The 20,803-nt window shown below is 39.3% G+C and overlaps 1 protein-coding gene across 1 annotated transcript in view; it reads left to right on the top strand.

The window, feature by feature from the left end:
• SLC38A9 (solute carrier family 38, member 9) overlaps positions 1–15,503 on the top strand; it is a 39,040-nt gene extending 23,537 nt beyond the window's left edge. The window contains exons 11-14 of the mRNA XM_009894201.1: positions 5,257–5,370; positions 6,688–6,794; positions 13,462–13,551; positions 15,185–15,503. Coding sequence (XP_009892503.1) covers positions 5,257–5,370; positions 6,688–6,794; positions 13,462–13,551; positions 15,185–15,350 — 477 coding nt within the window. The 3' untranslated portion in view covers positions 15,351–15,503. The remainder of the gene's footprint in view (positions 1–5,256; positions 5,371–6,687; positions 6,795–13,461; positions 13,552–15,184) is intronic.
• The last annotated feature ends 5,300 nt before the right edge of the window (positions 15,504–20,803 follow it).

The raw sequence follows: 20,803 nt of genomic DNA, 5'->3' as shown, positions 1-20,803 counted from the left end.
TTTCCTGTGGATTTTCCCCTTCCATTTACATTGGAGTAAGCAATCAGCTGCAAAGAGCAGCACTTGGAATCTTCTCCAGCTTGTTTTTCCTGTGTTAAGGAGGAAGAAACTGCTGCCTGCTTTTGAATCAGCTTTTCTGAATGCCCTCCGTGGACCTTAGTTTGAATTTCCAAGTCAGCCCTATCACGGGTCTCAAGCCTTTGACAGGACTCTCGCATTCAGAAAGATGTTCAGATTGCACAGAAAGAGCACCTTTAAGTATGGCAGGAAAGGTTTGTAATGGGAAACCAAATCTGTGCATAGTTCTTTTAGGAGTTTTATTTGGCTAGAGATTTCCTTCCCTGTTTGTAGCTGTGCAGGAGCCTTTCACCTAGGTCTCAAAGTGCTTTGCAAATGTTAATGAAGCACTGATGCTCTTGAAGAGCTGTTTTGTGATTATTTCACTAAGCTGCTGGACTAAGTGGGAGGTTTACATATGTATAGGGGTCTCAACCTGTCATAAATCACGGTATTGAGGGTATTTTTTCCTAAGTATTTACACCAACAAGATGCTTCCTTGTATCAGTATCTCAATACTGATATAAGAGGGGTCGAATGGAAACCACTGTTTCATGGATCAACCGGTTAACACGTTACTTCCATCAGAGTTCTGTGAAAAGGCACAGAACTTGGCAAGCTGGAAAACTGCTGTTCTAGTTTTGAACAAAACTTGCTGAAACTAGCGGTCATAAGAACCACTCTTTGAGGGGATGGAAAAAAGTAAGGGAAACAATAACATTCCTTTTATGGAGTCAGAAATCCAAAACAATAGCAGCTTCCATTCTTGTCACAGGCGTGTATCACTGCCCAAAGCAAAAACGCATATGGGGGGAGGATTCCTCTGTCTGCTATTCCAGTACAGTGGTGTGGGTGTGAGAAGAGCAGTGCACTGGAGTAAGCCAAATGTTAGCAGCACAGCCTGGAGAAGTCCTGTGAGCAGAGTTCTCAGTCTGCAGTCAAATTTGAGCTCCCTGCTCCCATTTCCTGCTGCTGCCCCCTTGTATTTGTCAGTGTAAGTTTTTGTGCGCTGCACTGTCAATGGGTTGGGAAACTGATTGCTTAGAAAACTAACCTGGCCACAAAAAGGCAATTAGCTGGGGTTTTGTTTGTTTTTTTTTTTCTGATTCGCATCTGTGATCTGGTTCCGTGAGCAACTGTACGGATGTTGCACAAGCCCAGAGCATGAATATAATAGTGCTGTCCCCTAACAATTGCTTGTGGACGTACCTGGGGGAGAGGCTGGGAGCGGGGAGATGTTTTCGTCCAGATGGTAACTGCAGAAGGTATGGGACGGTGGATGGTTCGTATTTTGTGCAATATTGAAACGCTGTTTATTCCCTGTGAACAGAGTGAGCTTCCACTGATGCTGCCCTGCCATTGGTTTCTCTTTCCAGCCAAAATGATGCACAGCATTATGCATCTTGATGCATTACTTTTCTGTCACCCTGTTAAACATTTTATCACTTGCCCTTGATGCTTGAACAGGTGAAGTCTTGTTTTTATGATACGGATCAGAGTCCTCTTGAGATATTATAAAGGCAGCATCTCTCTTTTGAGAAGTGACCAGTCTGAAATGAAATGATCAAAAGGTGCTTCTTCTAATGTGATAATAATTACTAAGCACTGATAGAGGCTTCTCTATCCAAGAAGCAACTCTACAAACTAGCTTTCACTGTGGTACTAAGGAAAAAATGAACTATTTTCTCCATGGCATGCAACAGGGAAAACAAGGCCTAACGTTCTTTTCAGCATCACACAGGCCTTCACTGTGCTGCATCCAGACCTCTGACGCAGGTCCAGCCTGCGCCTGGGTACTAGTCTGTGAGTGTGATATAACGCCTGAGTTTTCGTTAGCTCCACCCAGTTTATCAGACTCGTCCTTTTTTGAGGAGGCTGATTTCTGCCTTCATTCTGCTGCTGGTACCAGCCTCGGTCACCCAATTTTCTGTTCTTGCAGAGGCACTTTTAATTTTTTGGCTGTGTATCTGACCAGAAAAGCTCCTGGTCAGCAGTAACTGCAGCTCTGGTTGTTCTCCGAGTTCCACCTCAAAATATGCCTGTTAGTTAAGGTGTACTTGACAAGGGCTTGGCAAGTGGCTAGTCCTTATGGACTGTGACCTGCGTGTTATCTTTGGTACTTCCCTTCCACTCTGCTCCCCTAAATGCTTCCTCTTTCAACCATTTTTTCTACATTTGATTCTTAGATTATAAACTCTAGGTGTTAGGACTGCCGTATCCTTTATGCTTAGGCAGCTTCCATCACAGTGATATCCATTCTGAATATAAACATTTTAATATAAAATTTAAAATAGACAAATGCGATTACTGCTCTGTTACTTAAAATTAATCCTTTTATCTCTCTCCACGTGTCCTTTGGTTTTATCTGGAATTATGCTGTCTAAACAGTATTTATAGTCAGGGTCTTTAGGGTGTGAATCCAGGTCTCCTGAAGAAAATGAATATTTATCAAAAGATGTTCCTGTTAGGTACACAAAGACACATTCTTGTACAAAGGTAACTGTGGTATGTGCAGAAGCAGGTGTCTGCAAGGCAGCTGACACATTTGAGAAAAAAAAAAATCAGGTTTTCGAGTTGTCTATTTATTTTCTTGTTGCTTATGGAAATCAAAATCTGGGCATTCTTTGTGTGGTGACAGTGCCTGAAGAAAAGAGTCTTGCTATAAAAATATATTACCAAAATTATCTCAGCACTTAGTTTCAGGAGAGATTAAAGTATACACCCTTAAGAACTGCAGAAACATGAACTGGTTAGTATAATTGGAGGTAATAGCACACCAGCTATCAAGTGTAGTCCAAAGGAAGCAGTGAGAATTTTGTTTTGGATTGCTTGCCCTTACAACTTACAACTTGTCACAGCAAAAGTAGTTTTATAGTTGGTTCTAGACCTTGCACATAGGCTGAGTACAAATAACAACTATGTTGTCTTTATGCATGAGCAACACAACTAAAATACCAAATTTAAAGCAAGTGAAAACAGGTTTTGTCAGATCATGTGCCTTAAGAAGGTCTTGGGTGAATTTTGAAGAATTGTCCAAGTCCTGTCTTCAAGATATGACAGTCCATGTCCCTGCAAAACCACCTTACCCTGATGAGTGTCTGGCTCCCCCAGTTAACAGAAGTTACTCATAAATACCTGTAAGACATCTGGATGCTCAGACTTAGTATTCCTAAATTCACTTTTTAGGATGGGCGCCAGAGTTTTTGAAGATGTAGCTATTATATAAAAACCTGTACAGCTTCTCACGTCACTGGGGAGAAGTTCTGGGAATAATTCAAAGAAAATTCTATTGCTCAACCGCTGATGGAGGTTGGTAGTCCTTACTGAGTGACCAGTGCGAGGAGAGTGAAGAGTAGAGAAGCATCTTCCAGCTGCATGTAACTGGTCAGCAGGAGGAAGAGGTTGCAGCTGGAAGTGTACAGCTGCCCGGGGCATGAGGGCCACCCTGGGGTACACGTTAACAGCTTGTTGCTATCTGATGAGAAATATCATTGGCCTCTTGCAGGCTGATGGGAAACAGGCATCAGTCTTCTAGCCCAAAAGCACTGACAAAATGAGCAGGAGATTCCAGTTCCCTCACTAAAAACTGGTTTCCTTCTAAACTTTTCTTGAGACTCGTAACCTAGCATTTTATATTTCCCTCAGGGACTGCCTTGCCCGCGGAAGACCCCGAAAAGTTATAAGAGGTGCTGCTTTTGTCAAGGAGATAGTGTGAAGAAACATTTAGGGATACATTTCCATGCACAGATGTGAGCAAGCTTTGCCCATGCTCCATGAGCTGGCTGGAGGCCATAATTATGATGCTGGTGTGGAAGCCATGTAGTCCTAATAATTTGGTGCTGTGACTGAGCTCGTAAGACTTGCTGCTCAGTCATAGGAAAATAGGGTTATGTATTGAAGCATTACTTGTAATCCTTTAAGAAGCTGATTATTAGTAGCAGCTGAACAAATGGTTTCCTATAAGGTAATGCGTGTTTTGTAGTGTAGCATAAGCTTATACAGAGTATAGTTAGTTAATAACGAGAAACAAATGGTTTCTCACTTTATTTCCAAAAAAAATAATTCATGTAGAAGAATAACCCACTAAGTACATTGCTATGAGATCACTCTGATGTATGTGTAGATTCTGCAATTTCATAAAGTACTTGAGTAGATTTGCTGCTTATTTTCCAATACCGAATGTTGCTAAAAATTTTTAATTATTTTTGTGTAGTTGACAATCTTTATATGTTAGATACTTTATAAATATAGTCAACATTTTCAGAAGTGAACATAGAAGTTAAACTTTAAATCCATATTTAGGTATATGTAATATAGTTAAATATGGATTTATGACCCTAGTTCCACGCTCTCTCCTAAAATCTTCGATTTGTTTAGTGTATTTACCTGGGGTGTTTATAATAATTCAGTAATAAATTGTTTAGTGTATTTACCTGGGGTGTTTATAATAATTCAGTAATAAAGCATATAGGTAATTTTAAATGAAAGAGTCATTATAAAATACAATGCTAAAGCTGAAGGACATATATACCTCTGTGCCTACCTATGCCTTTCTGTTTTATTTGTTTTTTATTTAATGGTGTATTAGCGATGTCTTCCATTACCATGCCATTCATACAGAAGCCTGACATACCAGTTTCTGGCATGGAGCCAGTGTGTGTGGATCATCCTCTTAGGTTTCAAAGCAGCTTCTTAAAAATGTTCTTTACATTATATCTGCAGTTGGGTAGACTGTTGTTTTTAACGTCAAGATTTTAGTCCTGACAAGAAATTTAACATACGGCATTGCTGGGCTTTCTGTCTTCAACAGCTGTCTCTATGTCCCAAGGCTTTTAGTAGGAACAGGTGAATGTAAGGAAGTAGAGGGGGTTTCTTGTTTGTTTTAATAACTAGTGAATGTTTCTGCACCCAGCAATAACATGCTACATCTGTTAGCATATCTGTTTCTTGATGCTTCTTCTGTATGTAAATTGATACACACTCCACTTGGGGGTACCTTCTTGCAGCTTGCTGACCTGATCCAGGACCCGATTGAAGTCCTCATTCAAGTAATAGAAAGTAAAAGTAAAAATGTAAAAGTAATAGTAATAAATATAAAAGTAACAGTAATAAATGCAACAGAAATCTTCTCATGAGGTTTTTATTTTGCCTGTTTTGGTGTGTCTGTGCTGGCCAAAATAAGATTTTATTTTTCCTCAGGTGAGAGACCTCTCTATTGCATACTTCCTGGTGGGATTAACATATCTGTATGTTGGAGTGATAATTTTTGCATCTTTTCCTTCTCCACCGCTATCCAAAGAATGTATTGAACAGGTGAGATATTTTACTGCAGTACGTATTTGTCATTGATCTTTTAATAAATATGTATTAAAAAAAGAACTGCTGCTGCTTCTTGCTTCATGTCTCACCCTGGCAGACGCATCTGTCCTTCACTCTCTGGTCAGTTGGCTAACACTTCATGGGCAGTACCGCAAGGAGATGAGTAATGCTTGTGTTATCTCATTTATATTCATGTCTGGTTGCCAGTAGTTCTGTCAAAAACAAACATTTGATAAATATTCTGTGAAAGTGATGAAGAAAGGACCAAAATGAACAAGTGAATAGCTGAGGCTTTAATTTCTTTGGTTCCTTTAATCCTGAAAAGTTTATGTTTAGTTGTGTGTGCAGTGACCAATCCCACTCATTGGGACTGGTTTCAGGTACTCCAGAAAAAGAAATACAATGCGAATGCAAGCTCATTTAGATTGGAGTCCTTGCTATGGGTAGGTTTGGAGTCCAACATTATGGTTAGCCTTGCTAGCAGAGTTCTTCAGGCTATAGCACCACATGAAACACCCTGTGAAGGCTGTTAAACTTTTATCTGCTTATAGGCAAGGCTGATTCCCACACCCTAAATTACTTCAAAGATAGGACTTATCAATTGGTGATCCATTCTATGCCAGGTGTTCCCTGTCTCTTGCATAATATTTAGCAGTAAAGCAGCATTTAAACGCTTCCTCTGACTGTAGGTTAGTTAGAACTGGTACCACTGTTTAACCATTAAATGATTTTTTGAATCATTTGAAATAACGTCATGGTGTGAAATCCACAGTTAAAGATAATGGATGTGAAGCGATTTTCTTCCTATTTGTTTTCTGTAGTTGTCATAAGTATGTAAGAAGCCGTTCGTATATTTCCATGATACTTAAGTCTTATAATACTTTTTATATACTTTTTATAGTATATTATCCCTTCCTCATTTGTATATGATCCAGTTTTACTAATTAAATAACTGGTTTTAATATCTAGGTATGATAGGACAGGTAATAGGAGCATATGAATCCATCTGCCTAAAAAATCAGGTGGCCTTTCCACAGCCTTGATTATTTGAGGATGTTCAGAGGACTGTAAAATAATTCCATCTTTAATGCTAACATACATCAGCCCTGTAATGCCTAAAAATGAGGTGGTATTTGGTGGCAAACCAATTGTAAAAAAGGGAGAGGGTATTTAACATTGTGGAGTTCATTTAGCAATTGTAGTTTCTTGGCTTTTATTCTTTTCTTTCTTTCTTGCATACAGCTATTAAAAATCAGCAGATACACGTAATCAAGCCACCATTGATAAGTGTAACCTTATTCCTATGTTTAGAATTTTCTAGATAACTTTCCCAGCGATGACATCATGTCATTTGTACTGTTGGGCTATCTGGCACGAGTTCAGCTCTTAAGACAGTTTTTTGGAAGTGCTTACCCAAGGTAAGGAGTCTACTACTTGGCAAGAGCTTGGCACCCTTTGCTTCACTGGCCTTCTGTTGTCAGAAATTTGGCTGAGCTTTTGGGGATTTCCTTTGCTGCATGAGGTACATTTCAAAAGCTAATTTCACAATGTTTGTAGGAGGTAGCCGGGGGGTGAACAGGCATGCGAGATAAACTTGCCTGCGGATCAGGGCTGCTAGAGCTTGGCAGAGTGTCCTTTGTTTTAGCCCTTCATTTTGTCAATGAACAGAGGAATTTTGTCAACACAGTTCCTTTGTGTTACGCATTTATATAACAAAAGAAAAGTTGTATAGGAAAAAAATTTGTTCAGTCCAGAAACATTTCATCAAGTAGTCTTTAAGCTATGAAGGACATACTGTCTGGATATTAACCCTTCAGGGTGCCACATGTGTTTTGATTGTGCATAAATACTAATCACCCATCTGTTTTTAAACAGCTAAGTGAGTTGCTAGCTGTGTTATCTAGGCTGCTGCTGCTATGCTTATAAAAATAGCTTTTCACATGCTAATTTCAGAGATGAGCCACACCCCTGCATTTGTACACTGTCTGAACTCCAGGGAAGTGCTGATCCAGATTTTAATTTTAGTTTGGGGTTTTTTTTTTTAGATAAAACCTAGGACATTTATATTTGGAGTATTGTCTGAATTTGTCACAGCTGAGAAGCCAGCATTTATCTCTGAGTTTCTTATTTTATATTGTGAATTACTGTTGATGGAGGAAAGGAAAAAAGTATCTCAGGAAGAAATGTGTATTTCCTCTGTGGCCTGAGCAGTAGCATACAGGTCTGGGAAGACGTTGTTCCAAGTTTCAGGTTTCTTCTGGGTCCTAAAATAGGTATGAGAAGGTCTAGAAATTGGATGCCTAAAATTAGGCAGTGAAATAAGTGCCTGCTTTTTTTGATGCTAAATTGTACACCGTTGTTCAACGTTGAGGAGATTTTTGGGAACTGCTGCAAGTTACTATTGGAAACAAGGCCATTGATTTAAGTGCTAAATATGGATTTCACAGAAACTGGAAAATAGCCATGTCCTTTATATTGTGTGGATGTGCCGCTTCCTATCTCCTCCCTCCTGTTACTCCCTGACCAGAATGGTTTTCATTTCCCTCATGCCCTCTACTAGAAGCTACAGCTTCATACCAGTCTCTTCTCAAGTTAATTCTAGCTTGCTGTTTTAAGCTTTTATGGTATGACGAATGTGATGATGTAGGTACTTGCTCAGTTCTTGTCTCCAGGATGTCCTGTGGGTAGCTTCGCTCACTTTTTTTTTTTTTAAGACTCCTTATAAGGAGGTATTTAAAGTTTCTGAGGAGTCAAAAATGGTTTCTAGGAAGCCACTTAAATCGCTCCAACCTATAGTAATAAGGTAGTACCTGCTGCCTAGCTGGCTGTGTCTCCCTCTCTAGTATCCCAGGTATCTCAAATATAGCAGAAAAATCACTCAACTAACCTCCAAGCTCCAGCTTCTGTGCATTTACAACCAGCAAGGTCGGGCCTTATTTCTTCTATGCAATGGGGACTAACTGAAGACTGGTAGCAAGCACAGGACCCGTCTCTGGGAGATAGTAAAGACTGACTACCTGGTTGTGAGATATGTCTTTTGATGACTGGTTCTCACCGGTAGCTAAAGCTGACGATGGTCCTTCAGTAGCACTGTGCCTGTATCACCTTCCTAGGAAAACTTCAGTATTCTGAGTTTTTCCCAGAGCTGCTTTTGTGAGGAAACATTTTGCAAACGTAGAGAAGTAGCTTACTGACATAAACTGACGTCTCACTGCAGAGCCTGTTAATCCGCCCTGAAGAACCTACCTGGAAACATTAAGTTCCATGGCTTTTGTGTAGGAAAATGAGCACTCTACTAGTGATTGTGTATACCTGGCTGCTTTTGTGGAAATCTTTAATGTCCAGGGCTAACAGTTCTTGGGCAGTAAGGAGACTGACCTGCAGAGACTCAAGCTTTAGCTCTTAGATGTGTGTATAAGGTGTATGTATGGAGGGGAATATTCCCGGGCACTTGACTGGAGGAAATGTCTATGTAAGTAGTTAACCAAAAGGATGAAGCAGGAGAAAAAGAGCAGAACAGAAAGTAGGGTTCTGTGCTGTTCTTCTAGAAGAACTTTAAAAAAAAAAACAAAAACCCACAGTTGAAAATCTTGTATTTTTGTGACTGATTTGGTATGTTTACACGATTTTTCTACCCTTTCCTACTTTTATTTTCAGGTGGTGAAAGTGGGGTTTAGGGGTGTGCACCGATGGTATATCCATCCATTATTACAGCACATTGGGGGGTGTGCTGAATTCATACTGATTGTGCATTTGAGGATCTCTGGCAACATAGCCTTGTTTAACCCTGCAATTCAATGTGCTAAATCACATGAATTTCCATAGGGGCATCCTTCCTATATTAAGTTTCCTTTGCAGCTGAGAGAATGTTGTAAGTTTACCTTCTGGTTATAATTGCCCAGTTATTTATTTGTTTTTATTAAAAAACCCACCTCTCCTCCTTTGGTCCACCTGCCGGCCCAAGTGCCCATTTTAAATTTTCCTATTTTCATTTTTAAGCCCTGGGTTGCTCCATATGGATGTGCTGGTGCAGGTTTCACATGAACTGGAATCTCCTTGATATTAAAAGCTAGGCTTCTTCATATGAGCAATTGTTTGCAGATGTGGATACCTGCTGCTGCTATGTATGCTAGTGTACAGACTACAGCATAGAAAGTGACGTACTGGGATGAAACCCAAGGAACTGTTCATTCTCTTCTTCTTTCCCTGGTGTTGTAAAGAAAGGCCAAAATGTTGTGTACTGGGAAATTAATTTTCTTTTCTAGAGTGAGATATGTTTGCAATGGCATCATTTAAAGGGTGACTTAGGGCGAGAGGCATGTGGTTTATCTGCTGGTTTTTATGTGACTCTGGATCTTCTTGTACGTACAGAAAGCTACTTTTTTAATTATTGTTATTGGCTTTTGGCTACAGTGATGTTTGTGACAGAGAATTCCCTTGATTAATTATATGCCAAGCATAAAACGCTTTGTACAGTCATCTGATCAGTTTTTAAAACTTTTTAATCTTTCCTGTTCTGAGAGGTTAAATAAGCTGATGGACAGAAATCACTTGGCTTTCCTTAAAGATTGTCCTCCCTTTACTCCATGGTAGCCCAGCAGACCTGCCAGTTCTCCCACAGATGTGTGTCTTCTGATGCAGTGAAATACATTTCTGCTGTTTGCATGCGTGTTTAGTTATCTGCTCTTCACCTAGCTTCTGTCTTCCTTCTTATCTGCTGTGATTCGTAGTCTTTTGATCAATGTCAGTTGAGTGAGATTTCCAGGAAAAAAAATGCATTTTTAGGTATAGCAACCTTTCAAAAATTCTTATTTAAATGATCCTGTTTTGCTTTTTTCCTTGTTTTCCTGTTTCCCTCATTGTGTGTGTTCACCCTGTGACTCCATGCTGAGTCCAGCAGTTCTAATTTCCTTGTGTCTGAGCTGAGGGGATGTAAAATCAGTTTCTTTCTTTAAATGTCCCCTGCCCTAGGGTTTGGTTTCACAGTTTTCGATGTGATTCTTACTTTGAGGATGCTGAAGTTAATTAGATATATGTAGTCACTGTCGTTCAGTGGATTAACTGTGACTAACACTTCTACAGGAGAGAACTTGATAGAGCAAGACCTCTAATCCTCTTCTGGCATACCAGATTGTTTCTCAGCTCTGTCAATCTGAAAGGTTAACCTTATAGTGGGGGGAAAAAAGCAAGACTTAATGGGAAGCTTGATTATTTTAAAATTTGTTGAAATTTTTTCCCCCTCCTCTCTACTCTTGCTTTTCTGGGATTGCGGGATTTTTGCAGGTGAGCAGTGATTCCCTTTACAGAGAAGAGCTAGAGTCTTCATCTGCCCAACTGAGAATATTGAGTCTTGAGAACAGAATATAGAAGACGTAGTGCCACGTGCCACACTCGGTTTGCCATGAGTGTGCCTTTTTGTGCCTTACAGCCTCCTTGAGGCAATCCCACCTGTGCCTCAGAGCAGCAATCCTGATCAGGCTGCCCAGGTGGACAATCCAGCCCTGGCACAGGCCACCCATCTCTTCTGCTGTTGACCATGAGGAAGAAAGTTACACTGCTTAGAAAACAGCTGCATGCCAGCAGGGTGGTTAGGTAAAAAGGGTCCAAATCTTTTCTGATCTCTAACATCATCTAAATATTTTTCTTCCTATAGTGGTAATAAGCAGAGATGGTACAGTTATGCTCCCCAAAAATACTGTTTTTCTGACTGCCCTTTTGCAATGTGTGGTGACCATTAGTTGTACCATAAGCTAGTGTCAGGCTGAAACTGAGCAATTTAGAATTTGTTAAAATGTCACGGGCTATCAGAAATGCTTGTCCCTTCTGGAACACGCCTGTATGAAACTTAAAGTCTTATGAAAAATACTATCTCAAATAATACAGCTACTAGTAGCCCTAGATACCAGATTCTTTATTCAGAAGGATAGTTGTTTTTCTAAATGATAATGCCTTTCTCTCCGTTAAGAATGAGGCTTTTTCCTGTCCTGGAGCTGAGATGCACTATGAATATCTGCCTAGGTAAAAGAAAGGATTTGCAGGCTAAACACCTGTTGTCCAATAACATGGTTATAACTCGGGCTGTTTCAAAAAGGTAGAAAAAGGAGCAATGATGTTCTAGGACAGAAAGACAGTGTGACCTTGTGCCCTTAAACAGATGGGTTGATATCCTTTTCAGACTTTTTGATTTTTGTATTGTTCTTGAGGATCCTGCTCAGTTGTAACAATTAAAACTGCAAAGCACTACTCTGCCAATACTGAGTTGTTTTGGAGGCTCCTGCATTTTCAGACCATTGTTTTCAATTGAGCCAAAACACGTTCCTGCTCCCGCAGCCCCAGATCAAGAAGTTGAAAAATGTTTCATTTCACACCAAACACACACCACTTTGCTTTTGAAGTTATAAGAAGCTAGAATTAATTTTTTAAAAAGCAATAACTTTGAACTACCAAGTCACTTATGTTTTACAGCATGCCAGAATGAAATACCTCAGACTTTTTTCAGGCTTCCTGCTAAAATAGTCTGAACTGACCCAAATTTGCAAAATACTTTTGAATTATTAAACCTGCACTCTTTTTAATCCCTCTTGCTAAAAAATTCATCTCAGCAAAAGTAGAATGGAAGAAGTGTCGTCATTTTCTGTGTTCATAAACCTTTGGCTTCAATTTTGCTATCTGACAGTAAGATTTGCAATCTGCTCTGTGTGTGGGGAGAGAGGAAGTAATTTTTAATACAAACACTTTTTTTTGTGAACGGTTTAGTTAATTGGCTTTCCTTAGCAATATTTGAGAAGCAGTAAAGTTTGGTACTTAAAAACTGTTTTTATTAAAGTTTCAGCTGCTGTATTCCCACTATTATATTCAGTCTCTGAGGTACACCTGTTGTACCACTGTTAAAATGTCATGTACAAAATTAAAGGTATTATTTCTGTCTTTTTGAAATCAATTTTTAAGAGCAAACCTTAGAAATAGTCCATATCTTAAACGATTCCTTTATGTTTAAACTACCTCAATTCCCCTAAACTTCAGTGAGACTACTCTGTCTGATCTTTCTTCCTAACTTGGAAACTGGCAGCCAGACTTTCAGCCATGGAAGTGATCACTTTTAAAAAGCTTGTTAGTTAGTGGCATCCTCCATATTGCAGATAGTTTCTACAGGTAAAGAAAATTAGCTTTTGTGTCAGGATTTTGTTTATTTTAAGGAACCAAATCATCCAGAAGAATAAACAAAACCTGTAAGTGTATGTGTGTTTCTTCTGTGTGAATTCTTTTTTCCCTTCTTAGAAACAGCTGTGTGACCAAAATATCACAGTTTTTTATTATATTTCCTGACTTTACCTTATGTTGAAATATGCCGTTTCATATTCTCTAAAGAAAAGTGATACTCTCCTGAGTCTCAGCTCTGTGCATCACTACACTGAGTTTGATGCATTAAAAGCTGCTTTTGCAGAACAGAAAATCTCCTTAATGCAAAAAGGAAAGCAACAGGAAATTATTTGTAAAAACAAATTCAACAAAACATTCCAGCATAAACAGTACACAGGTCATATATTAAATGACATCCAACATTCTAAATCTTTGTCCTCTATCAAATTGCAGTAGAATTCAAGTTTTAAGGTGTTATTCCCCCCCTCTAGTATTCTATGTGATGTTTTCCACTCAGTGCATCTTTTCCTTTCTTCTGTTTTCCATTAGTTCACTTTAAGGAATTCAGATCATTCTCTGAAAAAGCTAATTCTTTCTTGTGGGAATTAAGTTATACAGTATTGTTTCCTTGGTATTTGAATATCCATCTGAAATACTTGAGTGCTGAGTACCACGTATGGTGTTTTTCAGAAGAACTGCCAAATTACACATACTTACTCCTTAAGAATATTTTGAGTCAAAACACTAGATATTTAGAGTCCGGCACTCTGAGTATTCAGTAGATGTTATGTTTGCTGTGAAATTAATTAGCGTTAATAGAGCGAGTCGTGCAAATGGAAATGCCATCCATGTACCAGTTAAATATTAGCGTAAATTAAGGATAATGGTGGTATTTTGTAACAAATGCAGCATATGTTTTAACACTCTTTTCTCACTTTCCTGTAGCATTTTCCATGTGCTCGTCCTGAACGTAGCAATTGTAGGAGCTGGAGTAGCAATGGCAAGATTTTATCCAAACATAGGAGGTATCATAAGGTGAGTGTTGCTTGCGCAGTGAACTTGCCTCTGGTGTTGCTGTGTGTTTGCCTCTTGATGTTGAAAGGGAACAGTATGAGTGCAGGTAATTGTATCTTTATATTTTGTGAGGCTTACACCTTCTTAAGTTGTAAATAATGATTTAAAAGTGTAAACTATCAGCTCTTCTTAAGTTCTAACAAGCAGCTATCTGTAATTGTGCCTCTGTATCTGAGGTGATTGGGATGATTCCCTGAGTTTCATTGGAGCTGTATCTGAGGACCTTGTAACTACACACAGGAAAGAATACGGTGTCAGTAGAAAAGTTGCTGGGTTATTGTGTGGCTTCTCTCAAGTTTTTGTTTTGTGTTAACACCTAGGATTTCTCTAACTGAGAGAGATTAGAAGAAATAATCTAACGAGTTTTATTTTCTACGTTTGACGCCACCATATTTGTAATCGTTGTCATTCATTCCTAGTTTGCATCTTTCCTACAGCAACCAGGAGAGGGAGGTGTTTAAAAATACAGAAATTTGCAATTATAAAACCAGAATGACAGGCTTGGGTCTGACCAGAGTAGCAAAATAACTTACTTTTGCTCAGTGGCTGAACTTTGAGGTTTTTTCCATTTCCTTTTTTTTTTTTTTTTTCTACCTCTCCTTTTAGTGAACATTTTTGTATTCCAGTAATAGAGATGGTCTGGTTATTAATTCTAAATTAATATCATGCAATACATTTCTGTATTTGCAAACTGATCCTGACCTCTCCTAATGTGTGCATACTATGCATAGTAGCCAAACATTTTGAACAGTGAATTTCCAGCTGATAAATTTTACATGCAGTCCAACTTGGGTATTTGCTTGTTTTGTGTTGCAGACGTTACTCTGTATTGTGATGTTTCCTCTGTCTAAAAGGAATGTCCAAATATTTGAAATAAAATATGTTTTTAGTTAATAATGCACGTTTGGCTGCAGTGTAGCTTAGTAGGTGGAAACTCACAATGGGGGAAAATAGCGAGAACGTTTTAGTAAGCAAGGGAGTGGTTAGAAAAAGTGCAGTTAAATGTTTCACTTGCTGTGGTTACCTCTGTGTTACCAGGAGGGCACATTGATCTTTTCAGGTCTGGAGAATGGTTTGCTAGGAGCTCATTAAATAAATAAAAGTTGCAGATTCAGGAGCATTTCTATACTTACGTGCTTTAACATGTGTCCTCCGATGGCTGGGGTGCAGTGAGATTTGCAGTTCTGACAATACAGGATGCCTAACAAAGGATGCACTGTCCAGTCTTTTTCTGTTGCATGTTGACAAATTTCCCCCAAGAAAGTAGAAACATCGAGCCAAAGATAGGGAGTCAGTCCCCAGAAGCATCTGGGGATGTGACTGAAATGTCAGAGGCATGTCAGAGTGCAGGTACAGGGGAGCAGTGGGCTGAGGAACTCAGAGGAGGATAATTAAATGCTAGGGAAGGAGGTGAAGGACAGCAAGGAACAGAAACTGATGTTTAGCGACTGCGGATAGTCATTGTTCAGCCAGACTGTTTATTCATTTGAGGGGGGGAAATAACAACAAGAAATAAGAGTTAACACAAAGCATTCTTTTTTTTCCTTTTTTTTTTCTTTTTTTTCTTCTTCCCTTCTCCCTCCTTTTTCCTCAGATACTCTGGAGCAACATGTGGTCTGGCCTTTGTATTCGTGTATCCGTCCCTCATCTACGTGATCTCCCTGCATCGTGCTGGGCAGCTGACATGGCCAGCATTGATCATTCACATCTTTATAATCCTCCTTGGACTGGCTAATCTGATTGCACAATTCCTATTGTGAAAACTCCCCCTTCTCCCTGTGGCTGTCACAAGTGGTACTGTGACATTTGGCAACAACCTTGAGCAACACTGTCACGCGTGAGAACGAACAGTCCTCAATATGATCTTCTTGAGAAAAGCTGCACCTTTGAAACAAATTCAAAACACATCTTTCAGGTGCTTGACAGGAAACCTGTCGTGCTCCTCTAAAAACACAATTTTATGAGAAGTTAAATGGTTCAGATTTGAGTGAGATAGTTCTCCTGGTTTTGTTGAACGTATATCAAAGATTGATGAAGCTCAAATATTTTGATTTTTTTACAGCACACGTCTCAAAACACACAGCTTTCAGCCTCAGGCTATAGAACTCCTCTTTCCTCCAAAGGAACCGTCCTTACCTTTATTAACAAACATGCTTTCACAACATTGTTCAGTGACTGTTTGAAATTCTCTTTTGTTGCAGTTATTTTCCTGTTTTATTTGCAAAATGGAGAAATAATTGTCTTTCCCTTTTTTTTTTTTTTAGGTTAATTTATAGTCATTTGGGTCAAAATGCACTCTTAATTTTGAATATGCTATTAAATTGTTTTGGCAATATTTTTCCTCTAGGAAATTCCAACTAAGAGAAACAATAAACTCATGTCTCTGTTTTGTTCAGAACCAATATGTACACAAGTTATTTGTGATCTTACAATGAAAAAAGTCAGGAGGATTAAAAAAAAAATTAAAACAAGACAATTAAAATTAGAATTCCAGGATTGACCTCACTTCAACTCTGTTAACTGGGCTATTATGCGCTGTGAAGTCGTCTTGTCAGGAGTTGCATGTGGTTTTATGGATGCATGTTGGACACAATATTTATCACAGGCTCGTTCCCTCCCTTAGAGGGTCTTACTTTCATGGTCTCTCACTATGCTTTTCCGCTACATTACTCTCGGTATTTCGGATGTGAGCAGAGAGACAAAGCTAGCACTCTTCAAAACTGTCAACTAAATCAAATAATTTAAGTTTCAGATAATTCCTAACAGAAGCTGGAAGAATCTGGGAAGGGTTTTGTTGTGGTCTTTTTTTAACTTCTTGTTTACTAACTGAAGGGGGTGTACATGCATAAGCACACAGACACCTTCCCTCACCTGCTGTCTGTGAGTCAGTCTTTACCTGAAACATGCAATAATTAAGTTGCCAGACACTACTGGAATGTCATCTTTTCTGGTTGGGGAGAGAGTAAAAACTCCTCTTTGTACAGAATTCCAGTGTATTAAAATAATCAACAAATGTATAATAATTGAAAGAGGACACCGAGCAATGCTAAATTCCAAAGTAAGCAAATGAGGAAAAACGTTGGAGTGATGCAATGTTTGTGAAGTAGGAGTTGAGTTGGGAAAGATAATTACATTGCAGTGTAAGAGTTTGTGTTTTCATCGGAAAGACAGTGAAAAGCATAACCTAGATAATATACCGTGCTTCTCTGGGAAATTATATGAATTTTGTAGTAATGATGTAAATCCTCCATTTGTTTGAGTTAGGCTCTTCAGACTGTGTAAAGGACACTTGACTTGCGTAAGTGTCCTTTGATTTGTATGAAATACAAGATCATACAGGTTTGGAATATTATTTGCAGAATATGATAATTGTTTCAGATTCTCATATCTTTTCTTGTGGAACTTCTTGTGTCTTTAAATCAGAATTGGAGAATACGTCCATCATCTGTTCTGTATTATAGAGAAGTATTTGCCCCATCCTGGTCATTTTCCCTGTGTGTACTCTTATCTTCCACTGCTTGGTTTACTTATTCTCTAGGGCATATCTGTCCACCCTTTTCACTGCCTGACAGTGAGCATATCTTGCAGTGCTGACACCACTAGTACTGGCCAACACATCCGTTTTTCAGGGATATGGGTCTGGCCTCTCCCATTAAATACTTCCTTGAATGTCTAGATAGTCATCACTGTGTGTAACTTTATGGCTGCATTCCCTCAACGTTCTCAGCAGTGTATTTCACCAATTAAACCTGTATTTTATTTAATTTTTACTTTCCAGCAAACTTCCTCTTCTTTTCAACAAATTTTACGAACTTACAGTTCCTCAACTGTAGTATGTTGCTAAACCCTCCACAGTTGTTTGGTACAGAAGAGAAGTACTTGAACAGCAAAAGGAAAGGACAAAAGATGCAGGATGTCAAGCATCATTCGCTCATTCACATTAAGCTCTTGTGCTTATTTATTGTAGATTCAGTGCTTAATTTGGGTACAAACCCTAATGAGTGCAGGTACTTCAATTTGATTATGTCCTTCCATCTTCCATCTGGATCTGATTCTATGAGTGCCTTGTCATTGAAGCAGATAGTAAAATGCCGATTGATAATAGCAGAATTAAATTCTGTTAGGATCCGATTGATTATAGCAGAATTAAATTCTGTTAGGATCTAGTAGTTCAACGGAAGTTCCCAAGTAAGACAGAGTTCACGGTGAAGTGTCTTAATTGCATCTTCTATCTGTTTGTCTCTTTTCCAGTTGTGCAATGTACAATGATTTGAGTTAATATTTAGAAGAAAATTATTCTGTACCTTTCTAAAAGCCTGTTTAACTCTGGGTTACAGAGATAGGGTCTTGCTGCACTGTTTATTTCTACAGGCCTTTAACAACTTTTATTTGAATTATAAGTTGAGAAGTATTAAAGTGATAACAATTCATTACACTACATTTTCTTATGAGAACATTTTATTAAATGCAGTTGATATTCACAAGTGTCAGAAGAAAGTTAGGAGTGTGTAAGTAGAGTGGCATTTTCAGGGGTTTTTGTCTTTGTCAACATCCTAAGTTAAGTAATATTTTAATATTTAATGGCAACTTAAATGGTCCATAAGACCAGAAGTAGATTGCAGTGTCTCTTTTCATGCAAGCAAAAAACATTGTTCTCCAGAAATGCACACTTCATCTTGCTTGCTTGTGCAACCTGCAGTGATAGCCAGCTAATTCCAATTCCTTATGTTCTCTGTTCCAGCAAGTCATCACGTGATTTAGTGGAGCAGAAAAAGTAATATATGAACCCAATGGTGTATTGAGAAATGTAATTTATTACCTTCTCATAGAAGAAAAATAATTTCTGCTGGAAATACTGATTTCTGTCTTTACATTTGAGCTTTACTGGAGTAAGCTGTGAGGTGAAATACTGTCAGCCCTGGGCATTGAGTAAGAATCTGAAGTTTTCTTCATAACAGTACCAGGCTCTTCGTTTGGCACCATCCCTACCTCATTGCAGTCTGAAAATCCAGCCATCCATATTATGTGGTAACTCTGTGATGCAAGCTGTAGTTTTCCTTGCATGAGGCTCAAGCAGCTGTAATCATCTGGGCTGATACCATCAGGCTAAAATCCAGATCTCAAGATATATAAGGCATTAACCCAGCGTGAGTTTTAGACATTGCCAAAGCATCAGTAGCCAGGGAAATTCCCAGGAAGCTCCAAGAGCAGTTGTGGACATGCCTGTGTGGTGAAGTTGTGGACTTGTCTGTGGCTGATTACCCACAGTCTGAGCACAAGACCAAGGGATTCCTTTTTCAGTGGGAGCTTTGTCATGAACAGAAGTAGTTGTACATTCTAAGGACAACGACAGATGATGGGGCTTTTATGTCTGCCTTCTGCCATGATGAGAGAAAGAATTACGTTCTCCATGTCCATGCTAGTACTAACCTTGTTGCCTTCTCTGTAATGGCCTAAAATCATCTGTTCCAGTTCCTTAATGTTATTGTGGCCCAGATTCTTCCTTTCAGCTTCTAGAAGTCTTCAAAATCTCTCCTGTGCTTATTAGTTTTCAGTTTCCCCTTGCTCTTCCAGTTACTCACACCTGCATCCGTTCCTACAAATCCATTTTTCCTGTTCTTCTGGATTAATAATGTAATGTTAATGTATTAAATCCTTTAGTTCAAATGATCTGCACAGTAAAAATGAGCATTCGGGATTCAAACGTTCTATCATTTAAATGGAGGGGCTCAGGGAGGACATTTTTTGTAACATTTCCTTTTTTCTTAAAATGATTAGGGGATTGGAACATCTCTCTTATGAGGAAAGGCTGAGGGACTTGGGTCTCTTTAGTCTAGAGAAAAGAAGATTGAAGGGGGATCTTATCAATGCTTATAAATACTTAAAGGATCTTATCAATGCTTATAAATACTTAAAGGATTTGCCAGGGGGATGGGAACAGTCGTTTTTCAGTGGTGCCCAGTGACAGGACAAGAGGTAACGGGCACAAACTTGAACATAGGAAGTTCCATCGAAACATGAGGGGGGACTTCTTTCCTTTGAGGGTGGCAGAGCACTGGCACAGGCTGCCCAGAGAGGTTGTGGAGTCTCCCACTCTGGAGACATTCAAACCCACCTGGATGCCATCCTGTGCAACTGCTGTAGGTGACCCTGCTCTGGCAGGGGGGTTGTACCAGATGATATCCAGAGGTCTCTTCCAACCCTGACCATTCTGTGATTCTGTGAAAAGTTCAGACTTTCGACCTCCACGTACAAAAAGTATGTGAAGATACTGACATTTGATTGCAATGCTGAGTGCTTTGCCAGATTGCCAGTTTTCCCGGCCAGGCTCCAGACTGCCCCCTCCTCCACCAGGTTTCTGCACATCATTTGCCTTTTAATTACATGATCACGTAACTTTTTTTCCATAGGGCGTCATCTTGAGAGTGCAAAGGTTACAAGTTCAATTGGCTCCCTATTACAAGTTCAATTGGCTCCCTATCATTGCTCAGAGCTGTCATCTCCTAAGTTTTGAGTGCTGGACTTTGGGCAAATCTTAATTAACATGCAAGAATGTGCAGTCAGCCCTAAGGTTGCTTAAAACTCCTTTGTGTCCCATGTCCCTCCAGCACGGCTTAATAGCGGAAAGCTGAGAGGCAGCAACAGTATAGGTGAATGTGGGAGCTGCTATGGGAAGGAGGAGAGAATTCCCGGAGAAACTTGGATCTTTGATACAGAGTCTGCGCTCAGGGGGTACCAGAGACTCAGTTGTACATACAGCCAGACTGATGCTGCAATGGCAGTGTTCAGCAGTGCAATGGTAGTAAAGGAGGTGAGAGATAGGGTAGCCTCAGGAAAGCATATTTTAGCCTTTCAGGATGTTTTTGCTCCAGAGGACAACTGCACTAAACATCTGTCAAGATTATAATGGATATGAAGGCACCTGAGGAAAAATAATAATGTGAAAAGGATTAGTACTTGGGCAATAGCTCATACCATCTGTAACCAGCAAAACTGTGTCGTTCTCGCCCTCAGTCAGAAGCAGAAATTAATTTCCATGGGCAGTTCATTAAATCTGGGGGCTGTCTTCAGTAATGAAAATGCCTACTTTAGGAGAGCTCTTGGTAACTTCCTAATGGGAAATAAAATATTAATGATATGCAAAGCACTGATATGTTTGTTTTAGCTCATTGTACCGTGCTTGGTGGTGCAGTCCAGTGTAAGCTTTTCCTGC

The sequence above is a fragment of the Charadrius vociferus genome, unplaced genomic scaffold (assembly GCF_000708025.1).
Source record: "Charadrius vociferus isolate BGI_N301 unplaced genomic scaffold, ASM70802v2 scaffold70, whole genome shotgun sequence".
Lineage (NCBI taxonomy): Eukaryota > Metazoa > Chordata > Aves > Charadriiformes > Charadriidae > Charadrius > Charadrius vociferus.
This window is presented reverse-complemented; position numbering and strand designations above follow the sequence as displayed.